At 42.5% G+C, this 19,459-nt stretch overlaps 1 protein-coding gene across 1 annotated transcript in view; it reads left to right on the top strand.

Moving 5' to 3' along the window:
• Positions 1 to 19,459, top strand: part of MCPH1 (microcephalin 1) — a 2,707,094-nt gene that overhangs the window by 757,182 nt on the left and 1,930,453 nt on the right. Inside the window, exon 7 of the mRNA XM_044060459.1 lies at positions 9,802 to 11,211. Coding sequence (XP_043916394.1) covers positions 9,802 to 11,211 — 1,410 coding nt within the window. The remainder of the gene's footprint in view (positions 1 to 9,801; positions 11,212 to 19,459) is intronic.

Genomic DNA, 19,459 nt, shown 5'->3' with positions numbered 1-19,459 from the left:
TTAGGCCACATTCCACCAGAGCTATAGCCACATCCACAGCTTTCCTAAGAGGTGTGGCTACAAAGGACATTCTAGAGGCAGCTACATGGAGCTCCATGCATACATTTACCAAACACTACAACCTGCCTTTATACTCCAGATCCCGAGCAGGCTTTGCCTCGGCAGTCCTGCAGGGCATTTTAGCTGCACCATCCTTTTCTTAGCTCCATCCACCCCCAGCTTGGCTATGGTATTCAACCCATATGTTATGACTGCAGTTGCATTCTTGAAGGACATAGTACAGTTTTGTACCTACCATAAATGTAGATGTCCGATAGATATGCAACTGCAGTCGGATTTTCCCTCCCTCCTTCCCCTCTTTTCCTTCATTTGGGTCCATTCCCCCTGTTCCCTTTAGCTGGAGGTATTTCCTATGGTGTATCTGTTTATTACTGTTGTGTATGTTTGGAATTGTTTATCCATTCACCAAATTTAGCCTTCCTAGGAGGGCACCTGGCATCTGGGGCAAGAAACACTGAAGAAGATGGCGTCTGCCGATGCCTTTATACTCCAGCCGTTGTGACGTCGGAGAGGAGGCGACACCAGCCGACGCCGGACCCAGACTTTGGAATTCGGCCGACCGAGGGCTGCCTGAGGCAGGACAAACCCATATGTTATGACTGCAGTTGCATATCTATCGGACATCTACATTTATGGTAGGTACAAAACTGTACTTTCCTGCTAAATCTGGGTGGCTGCACCTGTAAGAAATCCTTAACTGTCTGCATAGATTTTGCTTTGTCCTCCATTTCCTTCTGCTCGAACACCAAACAAGTATCATGCTGTAATGGAGCATCTAATAATTTTGCTTTAACATGATCAGGCAGATTCTGTTCCTTTAACCAAGCATGCCTCCTAATGACAGAACCCGTAACAGCGGCCCTGCAAGAGACCTCCAAAGAATCAAAACCACATTGCAAAGTATGCCTTCCCACTTGTTCAGTTGCATGCAATAAATCCTGCATTTCCTTGTTTTCTGCACATTCAGAATTTGTTAATATTTTCTGTTTAAGCAGTGACATTAAGTATTGTTGATATTTAAGCATATGAAATTGACAATTTAAATCCCTCACAGCCGAGGTAGCAGAAGTGTAAACCTTTTTCCCCCATCTGTCCAGTGCCCTTGAATCCCTATCAGAGGGGATAAGGTTTTTTGCAGTGGAAGCCTTGACCCCTTTGGGACCCTGAGAAATAGATGTTCTTCATCTCACATTGCTGCAGTCCTTACATATGGGTAGTCTGCTGTCCTCGGTCGGCCCGAATACCAAAGTTATTAGGCTGACGTCGGTCAAGGTGCTTAAAACTGACATCAGGACGTCAGGGAACAAAAGCGCATGACCGACGTCATATCCTCAGTCTTTTTTGCCGCATGGTCCGATGCAGAAGCAGCGTTGCAAGTGCCGTTCGGCGTTCTGAAATTTTTCGAGTTCGGAGTTTCAGACCGAATCCAAGTTGGCTAAGTACCCCGTTGGGGAATATTTTGGTTTTTTCTTGCCTCAGTGTATTACCGGATGTCAGAAAAAGTGAATAATTGTATTTCTTGTGGGAAACAAATACCGCATAGGGATTATCATTCTTTGTGCATTCCTTGTTTGGGGCCTGAGCACGGCGTCGGAGTGTCGCTTTGTGCTAGGTTTAATAAGCGCACTATTGCGAAGGTTAGATTGTGCTAGGCTGGTCTTGATGGCGGTGCAATTATAATATGCCGTCGGATACTCCGGCCCGCTTCCAAGAAGCGCAAAGACAAAGCGGTTAAACCCAGGCAAGATGAGTCGTCCGTTCCGGACGCCGGTTCTTTAGAGGCTTCAGTGGAACCGGTGGTTTCGATGGAGGCTTCTCTGGAGTCTCAGGGGGAGACTTTGATTTTGCAGGATGTGGCCTCTCACGAGGCAGGTCAGGCTGAAGGGGCTTCTCAGGTTTCTGTACTCCCCTCCCTTCCCAGGGTGGTTAGGCCCTCTCCTTCTGTTTCCAAGGCTTCTTCCAGAGGCAGGCCAGGTTTGGCTTCTGTTGGTGTCAGTCCTAGTTCAGCAGCGTCTGTGCCTAAGAAGCACATGCTTAAAATGGCAGAAGATTTGATTACTCTGATTAGAGGTTCTTTGCCCCCTCCTGATAAGAGGCCTAGGGTGGAGCCAGAGTTGGAAAGTTTTGAACAGGCTTCGGATGTTTCAGAGTCTTGACTGAAGACTTGCAGGAGTACACCTTACTCTGATTCTGATGCAGAAGATTCCACTCCTTCTGCTTCTCCTCCAGAGGATTTTTCTTTTTCAGAGACTCTTCATTCTATGAGGGAACATTTTAAGTGGGAAGGTCAGGACTTCTCTGATTCACGGAAAAGGCTTAGGGAATTTCTGTTTTTACCTCAACATAGACCCTTAGCTATACCCCCGGTTCTGGATGTTGTGCAAGATGTATTTTCAGAGGCTTCACTTAATCCTGATTCTCTGCCTCCTGCTCCTGTTAAACCGGATAGGTATTACAGGGTGCCTGAGGCTCATAAATATCTCTATAAGAGTCCTAGGGCAGACCCAGAAACTGTTAGTCAGGGACCTAAGGGTGTCAAGGCCTCTGTTGTAAAGAATCCGGTACCTCTAGATAAAGAGGCCAGAGCTTTGGATAGATGGGGAAAGAAGGTCTATACATCTTATACCTTAGCAATGAGGGCTTTGAATTGCCAGTTTCATATGTTGAAATATCAAAATTTTCTTCTTTCGCAATTCAAATCTAAGGTGGATGCTCTGGCAGAAGGAATTGACTGTAAAGAATTACAAGATTTGGTGCATGTCTCTGAACAGGTGGGTAAGCATTCTTTACAGTGTGGTTTTGATGCTTTGCAGGCCTCTTCTAGGGTGGCTGCCACTGGTTCAGTTCTTCGCAGGCACGCCTGGCTTAAGGATCAGAATTTATCTGACCATGTTAAGACAAGGATTTTGGATGCTCCTTTGCAGTCTGAAGTGTTGTTTGGTCCACCTGTGGAGTCAGTCTTGAAGAAATTGGAAGACAAGGCTAAGTCTATGCAGACTGTTAAAGATTTTTTGCAAGTTCAGCCTCCAAAGTTTAGTAGAAATTGGCCTGCTAAGGGGTGGACGTATCCTTCTTCTGATTCTCAGTCTAGGGGTAGATCTAGACGTGGTAGGGGCAGAGCTCAGAGTTCCTTCAGACCTAGAACATGGAGTTCACCTGCACAGTCTTGAGTGAGGGCAGGGGCCAGTCCTTTCGTAAACAGGCCCAATGACCTACCTTTTCAGCTGCCAGATTCTTCTTGCCTGGCAGCACCTTTGGGAGGACGGTTGGCACTCTTCAAGGAAAATTGGATTTTAATTACCCAAGACAAATGGGTATTGGATATCATACACCAAGGTTACAAGTTTTATTTCCATACCTTACCTCCTTTCAAAGGCATGCCAGACGTTCCTCCTCAGCAAAGACTAGAGGCTCACAAACAGATTTCTCTACTACTTCAAATAGGAGCTATACAACCGGTCCCTCTGCCAGAAGTGGGCCTAGGATTTTATTCTCGCCTGTTTCTAGTACCAAAGAAAGGGAACACGTGGAGACCAATTTTGGATTTATCTATCCTCAACACATATCTGGACATTCCCAAGTTCAAAATGTTGACGTTACAACAGCTTTTACCTCTGCTGGGCAAAGATCACTGGATGGTGACTCTGGATCTCAAGGAGGCTTACCTTCATGTTCCTATCAGGCCCAGTTGCAGGAAGTATCTGCATTTTCGGCTGGGACTTTTTATTATCAGTTCTCTGCATTGCCCTTTGGCTTATCTACTGCCCAGAGTGTTCACGAAGGTTCTGGCTCCAGTGGTAGCTTTCTTCAGGCTAAGAGGAATACAAATCTATCCTTATTTGGACGATTGCCTGATTCTGGCTCAAGGAAAGGACGAACTTCTTCATCATTTACAGTATGTGATGGCAGTGTTAAGATGCCTAGGGTATTCTGTGAGCGAAATAAAGTCCAGCCTACTACCCACTCAGGACATGTGCTTTCTGGGTGTGAGACTGAATACAGCATCCCAGATGGCCCTTTTGACCCCGGACAAACAAAAGAATCTTTCTCTTTACTTCCATCAATTGTCTCGTCAGTCCAGGCTGACTGCAAGGACAGTCCTTCAAGCCTTGGGGTTCATGGCATCTTGTATTCTGGTACTTCCCAATGCCAAACTGCATATGAGGAAGCTACAATGGTATCTCAAAATGTATGGACCTTAACACTGCCAAGATATGGACACTGTCATTCAGATAATACCTTGCATTCAAAAGGAATTTTTGTGGTGGGCTCAGGAATGTCACCTAAACAAGGGACTCTCTGTGACCCGACCAGAGGCGAGTCAGATTCTTACGACAGATGCCTCAGACAAAGCTTGGGGAGCTCATCTGAATGGAAAATGGGTACAAGACACGTGGCCTGCCAGACTTCAACATTTACATATCAACTTGAAGGAGATGTTAGCAGTCCAATTTGCATTGATGGCTTTCAAGGATTTACTTCTTCTAGGGCAGGTGTTGATTCAAACAGACAACACAACTGTCATGTGGTACATCAACAAGCAAGGGGGGACACATTCATACCCTCTATGCAGACAAGCAATGATTTTGTGGGAGACTGCTCTCAGTTTACAGCTAAATCTTCAGGCAAGGTTTCTGCCAGGAGCACAGAACTCCTTAGCAGATGTGTTGAGCAGACAAATTATGGATCCCCACGAGTGGAAATTGGATCCTCATGTATTTCAAAAATTGACAGTGTTATGGGGAACTCCAGACATAGATCTGTTCGCTTCTCCACAAAATTACCAGCTGCCAAAGTTTTGCACAAAAAGGTTTCATCCCACAGCTTGGAAAGTGGATGCTCTCTCATTCAATTGGAGCAATCTTCACGTGTATGCCTTTCCACCACTGCCTCTCCTCCCAAAGGTACTCCTGAAGGTCAGACAGGACAAACCAACCATGATTTTAATAGCTCCGGATTGGCCTCGACAGCACTGGTACCCATTACTGAGAAGTCTGGTACGGGAGCCTCCATGGCCTTTGCCTTCGATTCCACACCTGCTGTCTCAGGAGAACAGTCATTTACTCAATGTCAAACTTCACTCTGTGCATCTAACAGCCTGGCATATTCTGTTTTAAACCCTGGAGGGTCTCAGCTTCCACAACAAGTTTTGAATGTTATTTTGGAGGCCAGAAGGCCTAGTACAAGGAAAGTTTATGCAGATAAATGGAGGAGATTTTTAATTTGGAGTACAGCAAAGGACCTTGATGTTTCTAAACCTAATTTAAGTGTTGCTCTTCAATACCTTACTGAGTTATTGGACAAAGGTTTGTCCTTCTCCTCTATAAAGGTTCATGCTGCAGCAATTTCGGCTCACTATGACTGTGACCCACCATTATTTTCTCATCCTTTGTTTAAGCAATTCCTTAGAGGGGCAAAGAATATAAGACCCCCACGTAGAGTTCCTACTCCTGCTTGGGATCTCAATTTTGTGTTGGAGAAACTCACTCTACAACCTTTTGAGCCTGCAGCGACTGCCGAGTTGAAATATTTATCATGGAAGACTGCTTTTTTGTTGGCCATTACCTCTGCTAGAAGGGTTTCTGAATTACAGGCCCTTATGGCGGTTGAGCCTTTCTTAATTTTCCACAAGGATAGGGTGTCCTTGCGTACTAACCCTTCCTTTATGCCTAAAGTGGTTTCTAGTGTGGCTTTAAACCAAACTATTCATTTGCCTACTTTTTATGCAAACCCCCAAAATAAAGGGGAGAAGATTTTGCACACTTTGGATATACACAGACAGTTGCGATATTATTTGAGCAGAACTAAAGGGTTCAGACAGTCTCAGCAGTTGTTTATTTCATTTGCTTTGGGTTCTCAGGGCAAACCTGTTTCAAAACAAACTATTTCTAAGTGGATTGGTTTTTGTATTGCATTCTGTTGTTCCCATCATGGTAAGGAGATTCCAGCTGGGATTAGGCCTCATTCCACTAGGGCTACTGCCACTTCTACAGCTTTTTTAAGGGGGGTGGCTACTAAAGATATTTTGGAGGCAGCTACTTTGAGTTCAGTGCATACTTTCTCTAAGCATTACCACCTTCCACTTTACTCTAAATCTAGGGCTGGATTTGCCACTACAATTTTACAGGGCATTTTGGCAGCTCCTAATGCTTTATAGTTTTGCCATCCTCCCTTACCTCTGCTTTGGGATTCTACCCATATGTAAGGACTGCAGCAATGTGAGATGAAGAACATAGTACAGTTTTGTACCTACCATAAATGTAGATGTTCGAAGATCCACATTGCTGCAGTCCAATTTACCCTCCCTCCTTCCCCTCTGTAGTTAGTGGTGGTTATGTGGTTTGGGTTGTAAATATTGTAAATAAGGTTAGTGCAGGGGTGGTTGGTTGTTTTTGCTGTTTTTTGGCTTTGGCCTTTCTTTTTAGGGCCTTCTGACATCTGGGGCAAGAAAAGACTGAGGATATGACGTCGGTCATGCGCTTTTGTACCCTGACGTCCTGATGTCAGTTTTAAGCGCCTTGACCGACGTCAGCCTAATTCTTTGGTATTCGGGCCGACCGAGGACAGCGGACTACCCATATGTAAGGACTGCAGCAATGTGGATCTTCGAACATCTACATTTATGGTAGGTACAAAACTGTACTTTTCTGGGTAAGCAGCAGGGTTTTTATAAAGAAATTTATGTGAATCTGGAACCCTGTAGTATCTGTCTGGCTTAACAGGTGCAGGGGGTAAAGAGTCAGGAGACAGGCCGGACTCTGAAAATACATCATCTACAATGTCTAAAACGGGGGGGGGGGGGGTGGCAAGAGGCCTGTGCTGAGGTAGTAAAAAAAGCCTGAGCCTTTTCTTAGATTTTGAGTAGTCTTAGCTCTCCCAGTGGAAGTGCTCCCTCATGGTATGCAGGGTTTCCCCAAAAGAATAATCCTCAGGAAGAGAGGCTGAAGGGATAGATTCTTCAGCAGCAGAATCCTCATAGGGAGGAAGAGAATATTCCTGTTCAGAAGAGTAGTCAGAGGAAATGGAAACCTAATCTGAAGATTCATATTCTGTCTCTTGCCTAGGCCTCTTATCAGGAGGGGGATGGGAACCCCTGATCAAAGTAATTAGGTCTTCAGCCATTTTGAGCATCTGTTTTTTAGGCATGGAGGCCTGTCCATGGGCTTGCTGTACTTGTTTCTTTGTCTTTAGTGGTGTTTTAGTCTTTGCCTTTGAAGCTGTACTCGGTTTTACATAGAACTGTGTAGGCCTGAAAACACCCTCAGAAGCCGATGCCTGCTCAGTGGCTCCGGACCCATCTGAGGGAATATTTTCCAAGTGTCCAATGCCTTGAGTTTCCAGCGGCCTAGTCTGCTCCACGTGGGAGTCTGAAGCGGCCTGTGGCTCTGAGGTAGTGGGTGTCAGGGGCTGCGAAAGCACCTCACTGAGAACCGGCGAACCGACGACTGGCTTAGAAGAAGCCTTGTCAGTTTTGGACCTCGGATGCCTGTCCTTTTCCTTGCGTTTCTTGTGAATTGCAGTAGTCGGATGGCTATCCGACGACATTGTGTAATTAAATCTTAAATGCAAAATTGTACCGACGTTGGTTAAATCTAGCACAAAACCTGCAATTAGCAACGTCGTGATCAGGGCCTAGGCAAGGAATACAATAAGAATGAAAGTCCTTATGAGGTATTTGCTTCCCACAAGAAATACAATTATTAACTTTTTCTGACATCAGTCTGGAGCAAGAAAAAAGTTTCCCTAATGGGGTACTTAGCTTTAAATGAAGACTTCGGATCTGAAATTCGAACACGAAAATCTCAGGAGTTGGCCGACCGGCACTTGCGAACTGCTTTTTTTTCGGGCACCTAGTGGCAAGAAAGACTGGAGTAAATGGCGTTGGCTGCGTCTTTTATACCCCTGGTGCACTGACATCAGGGAAGAGGCGACAGCAACCGACGCAGGACTAAGACTTTGGAATTCAGGCCGACTGCAGGTAGCTTGCCAGCAGGATAACCCAAGAGTAATGACTGCAACAGTGAAACACGATGAACATCCCCTTCCAGACCTCAGAGGTTTTAGTTAGAACAGTTTCAGACCTACACCAACATTACACTTCATCGGATTTTTTTAAAAAGAAGTGTTTGTGTTACAATACCAAGAACAGCTCACAGAGCTAAAATATGTATAGCAGTACCTAACTTGGTTCATAATATACCATGAAAGAGAAACTTTCTTCAAAAATGTAGAGGATATCGGCACACACAAACATGGCCCACAGCATACACAGCAAAACAAGGGCATGTAAACATGATACTTGCCGACGAGAGAACGTCGCAATTGCAGTCCAACTCACTCTAACCTTTAAAATGGCTGCATGAAACACTAACGTGCAGCAGAAAAAATATATATATATAACGAGCACGGCACACACAGACGCCGAAATGAGCATTAATAACATGCTAAAATTAGAAAAAACAAATGAGCAGCAGTACTGATAAATATACAAGCTATCACTATAAACCAACACTTGCATAAAAAAAAAAGATGAGACTGGTTATTCTGAGTATCAGTAACGAAGATAAACGCAGATAATACTCACCAAGCCGAATTCAGCATGCGACCTGACTAAAACAGAAGGCAGCATTCACACACGGGAACACGACGACTAGATAATTAACCGAAAACCAGCAGTATCAAATAAAATGTATAACCATAATACAATAATAATATACAAAATACATATAATTATATATCAGCAGCAAGCAAATACAACAGAAGGCTAATCTAGATGGTCGGCAGCAGCATACACTAGTGAACCATGTGGCACCCTCAAACAGAAGCATAAACTATACCAGACAGCACAAAATAGGGCTAGAAGTGCATTCAAACAGGGGCTGTGTGTAGAATTACATTTTTAATCCACTAGGAAGACGTATCTTACCAATGAAGCAAAAAATGCAGACAAAAATGCAGGCAATCCAAACTTTTCAGTAGTCCCTCAAACAAATGCAGTCGACAGGATACACATACAACGAAAAGGAGTTCCACACACCACATGGATTTTATTTGGTTGAGTGGGCTGGGTAAGGCAGGTCTGACATCGCAATGTGGGAGGAACACTGGCTCTTCTATACAGCATGCAAATCAGGCGGGGATTACATCACTTTGGGGGAGGAAACATCCCGATAGCTAGAGCAAGAGCAGATGTGACATCATAATTTCAGAGCCAGCTACAGGTTTTTCAAGTTGTTTGCAAAGTGAAACAAAAACAGTATAGAAAGCTAGGAAGCAGAACAGGGAAAACAGTTGAGTGGGTTATTTTTTAAAGCTACAAGGATGATTTTTTTAAGCTTTATCAAAGAACAGGGACTGGAAGAGTCAGCAGGTTGGGAATCTGCTTTAATATCCTGTTGTTTTCCTTTAAAGGTCTACTGGTAAGTAGAGTTTTTGAATAATTGTATATGCAGTGCCATTTGACTTGCTACTTGTCTGGATGTGTTTTTTTTTCCAGTTCTTTTCTTGCTGTTTTGTACAAAATTGTTCAGGTGACTGTAATTTTGACTGTTTTAAACGATACGTAATACTAATGTTGCATTTGTGTGGTTTTGACAGTTTGGTAGCGAACTTTGATAAATATTAATTTTAAGTTGTACAAATATGAGAAGAAGATAAAGCATTAAATAAATGTATCCTGGATTATAAAACTAGTAGTACTTTAAAATACTGTTACTAAATTTATGTTTTCATTTGCTTTAGAGGTGCTACCAGAAGACAAGCTATGCACATCATTTACTGAACTCTGGGAAAGACCCGAAGGACTGGAAGTTTCAGTAGATCAGTGGCAAAAGGCAGCTGCATTGTCTTCCACGTCGTACAAAGCAAGTGAAAAATTGCCTGCTTTGAATAATTATGGGCTCAAAAATGAAACTCCACAGACGTTTAATAAGCTTCTTGGAAAGAAAAAGTTCGATTTTTTTGATAGCAATGACTTTGTCTCTAAATCTGCTGGCAAAAGGATTGTGAAAAGGAAATCATTTTCCAAGAGTTCTTTGGAAAATGTTGGCACTGACAGTGCAACAAATTTCAGTTGTACTACATTGGGAGGTCCTTCATCTCCTCACAGTAAAGTATCTGAAGATAAAACAACACATTTGTTTCATAAGCAGTCATCAGTGGAGAATGAGGACCCCAAACCCAGTAATAAGATTCACACCACAATGAAAAATACAGTACAGTTAGATTCACCTATTACAAAAGGAAATGTGTTTAGTCTGTCTTGCCCATTACTGGAACCCATGGAGAATTCAAAAAAACAGAAATGTAGAAAAGGAAGAAAAAGTTTAACACCTATGGTTAAACTGACTGTTGAAGACTTGACACACACTGTAGCTGAAGGTGATAGCCCTTTACACATCATGAGGACTCCTGGACTATCATTAGACTGGTCACCAAGCACAGAGGAAGTTGGATCTGCATATGAGGATTTTTTTTCACCAGTGAACTTAAGAGAAAATAAACTTAGACTACCTTCTTTAGGAGCACTTGTACTGAAGTCAGCAAGCCCTTCTAATGCATTTGGAGTCAAGAGCCCAGCTGGCAATAAAAGACTGAAGCTGATGCATGGTTTTGATAAGATGAAGTCCAAACAGAAAAAGAAGTGTGTGAGCACATCCATTTCTAATGCTTCTGTTGACTGTGGTACAAATCCCTCCATTGCAAATAAGCTTCCTGAAACAAACTGTATATCTGGTGATGGTAATAAAAGTTTGAATATCACTGTAGATTTGAGAAAGGATTTAAGAATTGCTTGTACAGATAAGAACCAGAAAAGATGTAGAAAATCTGTTGGAAGAGCAGGGTCTGCCAAGAGTCCTGTCTGCATTGAAGATAATATTTTCAGTTTACCACTTCAAGTTAATGAACCTTGCATTTCATCGCCAGAAAGGTCAGTAATACCAGATTCCCACAGTGGAGACCATGAACACATTAAAGCTCCTTCTATCATATCAAAAATGGCAGATGTAAAAACTGAGTGCTCTGTATTTTCAGAGTGCAGTAACAAGCAAGTGGAACTGGATGTGTTAGGAAAAAAAGAACATGAGAAGTCCTCCAATGTTTTACTGAAGCATAAAGGAATGCAAGAATGCCATCATCTCACAATGGAAAGTATGTGAACGTTTTAATGAATTTGCATAACTGTTTGCAGTGTTAAAAATTTGAGATACCTTTTTGAAGGTAGCCTTATGAAAACCAACTTAGAAACGAGCAGCGTTATGAAAACTAACCTCAGTTTAGCAAGGATTGATGATGAAAAAATTAGTTTATTTTGTGTAGTTTTCATAGATGCATGCAGAAAGAGAAGAAAGACAGATTAACTTGATAAACATTTTACTTCACTTAATCTGATGTATGTTAGGGTTCTGAAGAGTACTGTCACTCTTCATATACAGAATTAAGTGCATCTGTAGGTAGAGAGTTGCATTCGATAACTGGCATGCTGTCATTGTATAAAGTGCTTACCTGTTCCTCAAACGTTATTTAAATGTTTTAAGATTGTTTCCACTTTTGCTTAATTGCTTGAGGTAAGCTCCAGTTTTATTTCCAGTAATGGCCAGGGCATTTACTGAAATATTTAATGTCTAAGCTTCGCTATCCAAATTTGATTACATTTGCTGTCTGGAATTCTAAATATTGCTGTTTGTTTTTATATACTAGCAGTCAAGCATTTTAAATCAAAAGATAATGCTTGAAATTTAAATGTAGACACTGGGATTTGGACTTCAGAGTTTTAAAGGAGACTGCTAGTAGTTTATACAAATTGTAATGTGTTTTACATATTACTTCTACGATTGTCTGAAATTAGGAAAAAATTTGCTTTTAGCTCTGCAGTTGCTAAAGTACTGACTATAAATGCATGACATTTGTGTTGGCCTGTAAATAATTCTAATTACTGTTCACAGTTAAGGTTTGTATGTAGTAATGTCAAAAAGAGACAGTGCTCTTTCAGTTTTGTGAACTGCATTACATCTTTAAAAAACACATTAAAATATTTAGAAACTGGAGGCAAAAAACATTTCTTAATGCTATTCTATAGAAATACGCACACATTAGTCATTTTGTACGTTATTAGTATGCTGTGGTTTGTTTTCATTTTGTTAACCTTAGAAACCCTCTGGGCACTTTGGGGCACTATCCAGTTAAGTGACTTGCTCAGGTGCTGAGTAGGAGATTGAGGGACTAGGATCCTGATAGAGCTCACTGTAATTGTAGTGTTTGTTTAATATGTGGGGTGAAAGCTCTCTGGTGCACAAAATATACCTTATGTTCATTATTGCACACTCCGAATTTAATTCCACTTCTTTTCAACATGCATTCATCACAGATTATCCTGCCAGATGTTTTAACTTGGCTTCATGGAGGAACATCATCATTCCAACTATTCAGTTCTATGATCCAGTAGCTGCTTTCTGTGACTTCATACTAAAGCAGGATGCTGCTTGCTCACTGGATCTGTTGTCACATTTTCAGGTCACATTATGTAACTCTCTCTCTCTTTCCTAGATGTAGTTTGCATAAACAGGGTAACAGTGTACACGGTGATAGATCTTAAACTGCAAGCAGAGAGATGGTGATCCATGGTATCCCTTACACTACTGTGCTGATCTTGCACCTGAAGTTCACATTGTTTCCTAGTGTAGTTTTTGGATCCTCAACCTAGTGTCTTAAAACTGTCTTCTGCTTTGCTATTTTGATGCTGTGTCTTGCATAATTTCATGATAGGATAGTGTGCAGCGTAAAGATGACTTAGAAGGTTTTGCATGCTATTTTAGCACTTCTGTCTGCCATCATTGTATCTTCTTGACTTCCAACAAAGTTTTTCTTAAGCAGTCAAGCAGGACAACTTCATTGAAGTACAAGACAAACCCACCTCCATAGGTATCACAAGGGAAAAGAAACTAAGAGTAATGCTGCTCAACGCTAGAAGTCTAAACCTCAAGATGCACGCACTCGAAACTCTCCTTAGCATGGAGAACATCGATATTTGTGCAGTAACAGAAACCTGGTTCAGGACTCCCGAGAGCACCTCAGCACTACCAGGTTATACCTCATACCATGCTTTTCGGCCCCAAAACTTGGACCGAACCACAAAAGGAGGGGGAGTATCGATATTCATCAAAGATACCCACACCTCCAGGTTGGTGGCAAAGCACGAAGCATCAGAGACTATCCATGTGCAACTAACAGTGGGTAAAACTGCCTTCCAGTTTATAGCCTGCTACAGACCACCCTCCCAAACCCAGGAACCCCACTCGGCCTTCCTGAGAACACTGGAAAATATGAAGGTCTCTCCGAACACCATTATATTGGGTGACTTCAACTACCCAAACATAGATTGGGAGCATTACTCTAGCTCCAACACCCTTGTCCAAAGGTTCCTAGAATTCATAAACTCAAATGCTATGGAACAACTTGTTACCACTCCCACAAGAGGGGAAAACATACTGGACCTGATCATCACCAACATGGGGACTCTATGCTCCAGACCAGAAGTGTATCCCTCACTGGTAAGATCAGACCATAAACTGATCTCACTGGATATTCACATCCCGACCCCACCCCCTGTCCAGAAAACCACAGTGAAAAACTTCTCTAAAGCAAATTTCACACTCCTCAAAACCGAGGTGGAATCCTTCAAAGCCCCCGGGCCTGTGGAAAATACGGCCCAGACCACAGAATCCTTTATAAATGCATTCTATGAACACCTTCAGGAATGCATGGATCATGCAATCCCAAATAAAACCAAGACCCAATCCTCCAAAGGCAGACGACCTGCCTGGTGGACCCCAGCCATAAATAAACTATACAATAGAAGGAGGAAGCTACTACATGATAGAGCAAAATCCCAAAAAGGGAAGGCATCTCTGATCAGTATTAGCAAAAAACTAAGGGCACTCATAAAATCGTCAAAGGCCAGCTTCGAGAGAAAAATTGCACAGGACACTAAAGATAATCACAAGGCTTTCTTTAGTTATGTTAGGAACCTGGGTGGGAATTCACAGATATGCTCAGAATTAGTCCAAAATGACAAAAAATACACTGATCCCACAGACATTGCCAACATCCTAGCTGACAGGTTCAGCGCAAACTTCTCCCCCTCCCCACCAAAAGGGCAAATATCTATCCCAGCAGAGTGCTGCCCCCCCCGTCATCTCAGATGCTCAGGTGGGAGCCGCCCTCTCCAAAGCAAAAAACACAGCATCAATGGGACCAGACGGTGTCCCAGGCTGCGTCCTACATGAACTCCATGAAGAGCTAAACCCAAACATAAAACTACTGTTCAATCTCAGCCTTACTACAGGATATGTACCCAAAGAGTGGCGTACAGCAACAGTGGTCCCTCTCCACAAAGGTGGTGCCTCAACGGACCCTGGAAACTATCGCCCCATAAGCCTGACTAGCTTGGTCTGCAAAGCTATGGAAAGGATCATTATGGACCTCATAAATAAAGATATTGGGGACCTACAGACACTGGATCCTACCCAGTTTGGCTTTAAGGGCAGATCCTGCCTCTTAAACCTGGTTGACTTCTTTGAAACAGTCACCAAGGCCATTGACGAAGGGAAGGTGGTCCACACAGCCTATCTGGACCTCGCAAAAGCCTTCGATACAATACCCCACTCGGGCATTATAGATAAGCTCACCAGCTTAAATATAAACTCCTATGTCACTAGATGGGTTGCAAACTGGCTCAAGGACAGAACCCACATGGTTAGAATTGCTGGAGCCATGTCAGACTCCAATCCAGTTACAAGTGGCGTCCCACAAGGCTCAGTCCTGGGACCTCTCTTGTTTGGTATATATTTCTCGGAGGTACAGGCCAACACGGAAGGACTGTGGCTGACCAAGTTCGCAAATGACTGCAAACTGGGTGCCATAATCGACTCTCCAGCCGACACAAGCATCCTCCAAAAGGGCCTCATAGAAACAGACAACTGGTGCCAGAGCCATGGCCTCAAGCTAAATGCCAAAAGTGTATAGTCATCCCTTTGGCAAAACAAAGTGCCCACAAATTACCACATAGGTGGTAATCCATTAAGTACAGAAGAAGTCATTAGGGACCTGGGGACCCAAGTTGATAGCAATCTCTCATTTGACAACCACATGGCCAAAGTGGTTAGAAAAACATTTTATATAGCCCACCTAATCATGAAGGGATTCACATCTAGATTAGGGGAGGTCATCGTGCCTCTTTACTCATCCCTCATCAGGCCCATAATCGAGTACAATGCCCCTTTTGGGATGTACCTTACCAAACACCTGCAGCAACTGGAAAGACCCCAAAAGTACCTCACCAAGAGGATCAAAGGGCTCAAACAGATGCCATATGCTGCCCGGTTAAAGAAACTCCAGCTCTACTCAGTGGCATACCGACTGCTCAGAGGTGACCTGTGCCTGACGTACAAGGCCATGTCCAACCCGGAATTAAGGGACATGCTGCACCTCAAAAAATCCAAATCCCATCGAGCTACACGCTCGAGAGACTTGAACCTCAGCACTGAAATAAATAGGACATGCTGGAGGGACAGATTCATAACCCAGAGGCTCCCTTCACTATGGAATAAAATCCCAGTCCAGGTTAGGCAGAGTCCCTCATTGACTCTCTTCAAGAGGAATCTTGATGAGTGGATGGGAGATCATAGGTTTACCCCGGGTATCACTTCTGTGTCACTGTTAGACAGAGGCACAGTATACTAACCTCGAAAAAGGGCATAGCAAAATTAATTTAAAATGGGTGGCGAAAGCCAAACATACTCTGGCTAGGCTTATAAATGCCCTAGGGCAGATAGCCTAGTATGAGCCTATGAACCTATGAACTAGTGCTCAGCCTTTTGGGTTTGTCCAATAAAAGTGTGTGTAGTTTTGTAACATTCTGTTCCCCCTTACTTCTGTGCGTTTTGCAGATCCTTACTTCAAGGAGCACTAATACAGTAATCTGTTACAGTATGGTTATTCCTTACCTTTTGTCAGTTCAGAATTTCCCAGAAAGTCCTGCATCTCTTCAGTATAGCCTTAAATTGCCTTGCAGCTGGTAGTGTTAAACTGTTACTGACTTTAGAAGAAGTAACAATGCAATGATTAACTGTTGGCATTTCCTCTTCTGGGCAACCCAACCTTGGCAAAAGTCTTGTATTCCATAATTCTTTCTTTAGTGGCACATGCCTGAATGGACTAGGAGAACATGACAAGGCCCTGCACTGTCCACTTCTTTTCTGTTTCTTGCACTGTTCAGATCTTGACTCTAGTGTACTCTTTGTGGAAACCTTCCTTCATTTGATGCTTAAAATGTTTAGACCACTTAAGTGTTCCTATAGCTGCTAAAACCACTAGCCAAAACCTCAAATGTAATTGATTTTAGTGTTTAAAGAGACAGCGAACACAGAGTGCCAATAGTGGTAAGACTTCTTCCTTGTTTCTTGTAAGATGACAGCTAGAGTATGACTCGCATAAAGATGAGCAGGAAGGTTTCTTCTGCTGTCATGGCAGGAGCTATTTTGCAGGTAGACAGTAAGGGATCAGGATGACAGTTATTGACCTAAGCATGCTCCGTCTAAGCTTACCCTTGAAGCTTCTTTTGCCTCATCATAAACTGTGTACTTTTCCTTGATTAGCAAAGGATTGAGCTTGTACCTATACTCTTAACTGCACTGAGAAGTTTGAAATGCCTTCCTGCTCCTACCTTTGAGTGTGTGTACTGGGTTTCAGCGATGACCCATCTAGGTTTGAGCATGCACAGCAGGACCACTGTTGGACTGTTCATGTGGAGTAAGGTTTTGTTTTCTCCAATAAAAAATTGGTCATTAAATTCTAGCTTTGGGAATCTACTTTTATGACCTTCCCTCAGCCCTGTGATAACACAGGCTTCCTGGCCAGAGGTGAGAAGACTCCTATGAGACTTTCTTGCCTAGAGGTCTGTGGCTTATTTGCCCATTGGAAATATTCACGTTATCTGAGAGATGTGTATACAGAAGCATGCTTCTAGGGAATTATTACATTGTAGAGTAGGTACGAGCACAAAGCTTCTCAGCCTTGAGCCACCTCCAGTGTGTGCTTTCTGGATGGGTTCTTTTTCCAAAATCCCAGGACCTACCTATTGCTCAGTCCTCACATTTTCTATTTGTGGGGCTGTACTGCTCCATACTGTAACTGTGGACAGTAGTCTGTGTTTGTCTTACTAAATCTTTATGGGTAGAGGATTGTGAGGCAACTTGGATCCTTTTATTAAAGACAAGGCCAGTGTAATCCATCCCCATTTAGCTGTCCCAAGATGACCTCTCATTTGGACATGGTCACTTGCTCATGTAGTCTTGTACAGATTGCTTTTAGTGTTTCTCTCATTTCCCAAAAGGCTAAATATGTATGTGGAGGAGAGGATAATGACCTAAGGATGCTGTTTATAACTTGTAATCATCTAGATTATGTTGTCCCTCCATGATTGAGCAAAGTGACCTTTTAACTAAGTGTCCCAGGGATATTTGGTTGACCTATTTATTCCAGCCTAGGTGCAAGAGACCATGGCGCACCATTCCACCTTGACATCAAATGATAGTCCAAGGCTTTCAATAAGGTGTATGGGTTTTGCCCCCCCCCCCCAATGACTGTGAGTTACTGCACAAACTCATACCTGTCTGTAATCCAGTCCTGCTTTATGGATCTTTCCTGGTGGAAATGATTTGTAGGTTCACAGGTAAATACTAAGCTAGGCTATTGGAAGCCAAGCCAATAACCAAAGGTCAGAATTAAACGTATTTGTAAGGTAAAAATCTTAACCATTATGCCAATCCCCCAAAAAGGTGCAGGGGTGTGGCGTGCAGGGGAGGGCTTGTCCCCTGGAAAAAAACACCTTTTTTTCCATGCATGCTGCGAGCTTATGTTAAAGCTACTTGTTTATTTTTACCCCCTCATCAAAAGACTTGAAACTTTTTGATGCCTTTCTCAATGTCTTTCTATGTAAATTATTGTAATTTTGATTAACTGTGGCTAGGGCAGCAGTGTTTGGGAAGTGTTGGCACTAGATGTCGTGCTTCAGGATATCCTCTTATAGAGAAGTTGAGGCAGAGAATTCTAGACACCCCTTTACAATTTGTCAGGCTTCCCAGGTTTTGATCGATGACTGGAAAGATGGAAAATTTAAAATGTGAGCCAAATAAGACAAAAATGAAAATAAAAAAATACTGCATCATAACATTAAAGTAGATGCGAAAGAGAGCCATGAGGTGTACAGAACTTACGATGCATTTGAAATCCAACTGTCATATACTAGGTGTGGCTGTAAGCATTTGATGGCACATTGTTCTACCATAGACTCTAAAAATTAAAAGCAAGGCATTTTTTTTTCTAGCATGTATAAAAAGAATGACTGGTATAACCAAAATAATTTGCATGTTCTCCAGTTAAATTGTCCATTGGCACAATTAAGATGAAGAGCTGATGAAATGAAATCTGAATATACGTCAGAGTTGCTGAGATGAGTACAAGTCAGACTATAGGTAAGAAATGCTAAAAATTAGTAAGTGAAATGTTGAGTTTAAAACAGATGCATATGCAGTATGTCTGAAGGTATTTTTGTAACATTTAGGCTGAAAGGAGCACACAAGCATAAAGATAGAATGCATTTAGTGCACCAGATGAAGGTATTTGGTTAAAACTTGTAGGCACTGAATTTAAACATATTAGGCCATCTGAATATACCAGGCACCAAATGGTGACCCGTAGATTGTACTACAACAAGTAAAAACAAAATGCTAGTTTTCTGTTGGCTCTGAGATACTTTTCCTAGGCAAAAGAGCAAGCTTTTATTCCTTCAACATCCATTTGCCTGTGTGATTCTAAGAAAGTCACTTAACCAGACAGTGCCTGAGAGTCTTCCCTGAAGGGGGGGCAATGGTGCCCAATAGACTTAGCTGAAAAATACGTAGATAAAATAAACATACTTTGTCTGCAGTCTGACTTTTATTTAGCTAGATGTTAGCACTTCCTTCCCTGCTCAGTAGGTTTTGTTCATTTTATTCTTGTATCTACTCATTGACCGTTGCTTTTCCAGTGCCTCCATTTACACTACTATAACTGCACCCATTATTACATTTGCATCATTAGCTTACGTGGAGGGGTTGCCTCATTGGCTAGGACTGTACCTCTGTTATGCTTGCTGTTAAACTTTTGCAGGCTGCACACCTGTATGTTGGTGGTTTGATTTGCATACCATATTAATGCTAATTAATCTGTTAGTGTTAACTACTCAGTTAATAAATGTGAAGATCTTAGTTTCTGCTTATGGCAACATTATCTGATCATTTAACTGTTGTCTCTGTACCTCAGGTGTTTACATTATCTAAAATTGTGGCAAGCCGCTTCC

The sequence above is a fragment of the Protopterus annectens genome, chromosome 2.part0 (genome assembly GCF_019279795.1).
Source record: "Protopterus annectens isolate FY-2018-M chromosome 2.part0, PAN1.0, whole genome shotgun sequence".
Lineage (NCBI taxonomy): Eukaryota > Metazoa > Chordata > Ceratodontiformes > Protopteridae > Protopterus > Protopterus annectens.
The sequence above is the reverse complement of the archived record's forward strand: the minus strand, read 5'-3'. Positions and strand labels throughout refer to the sequence as shown.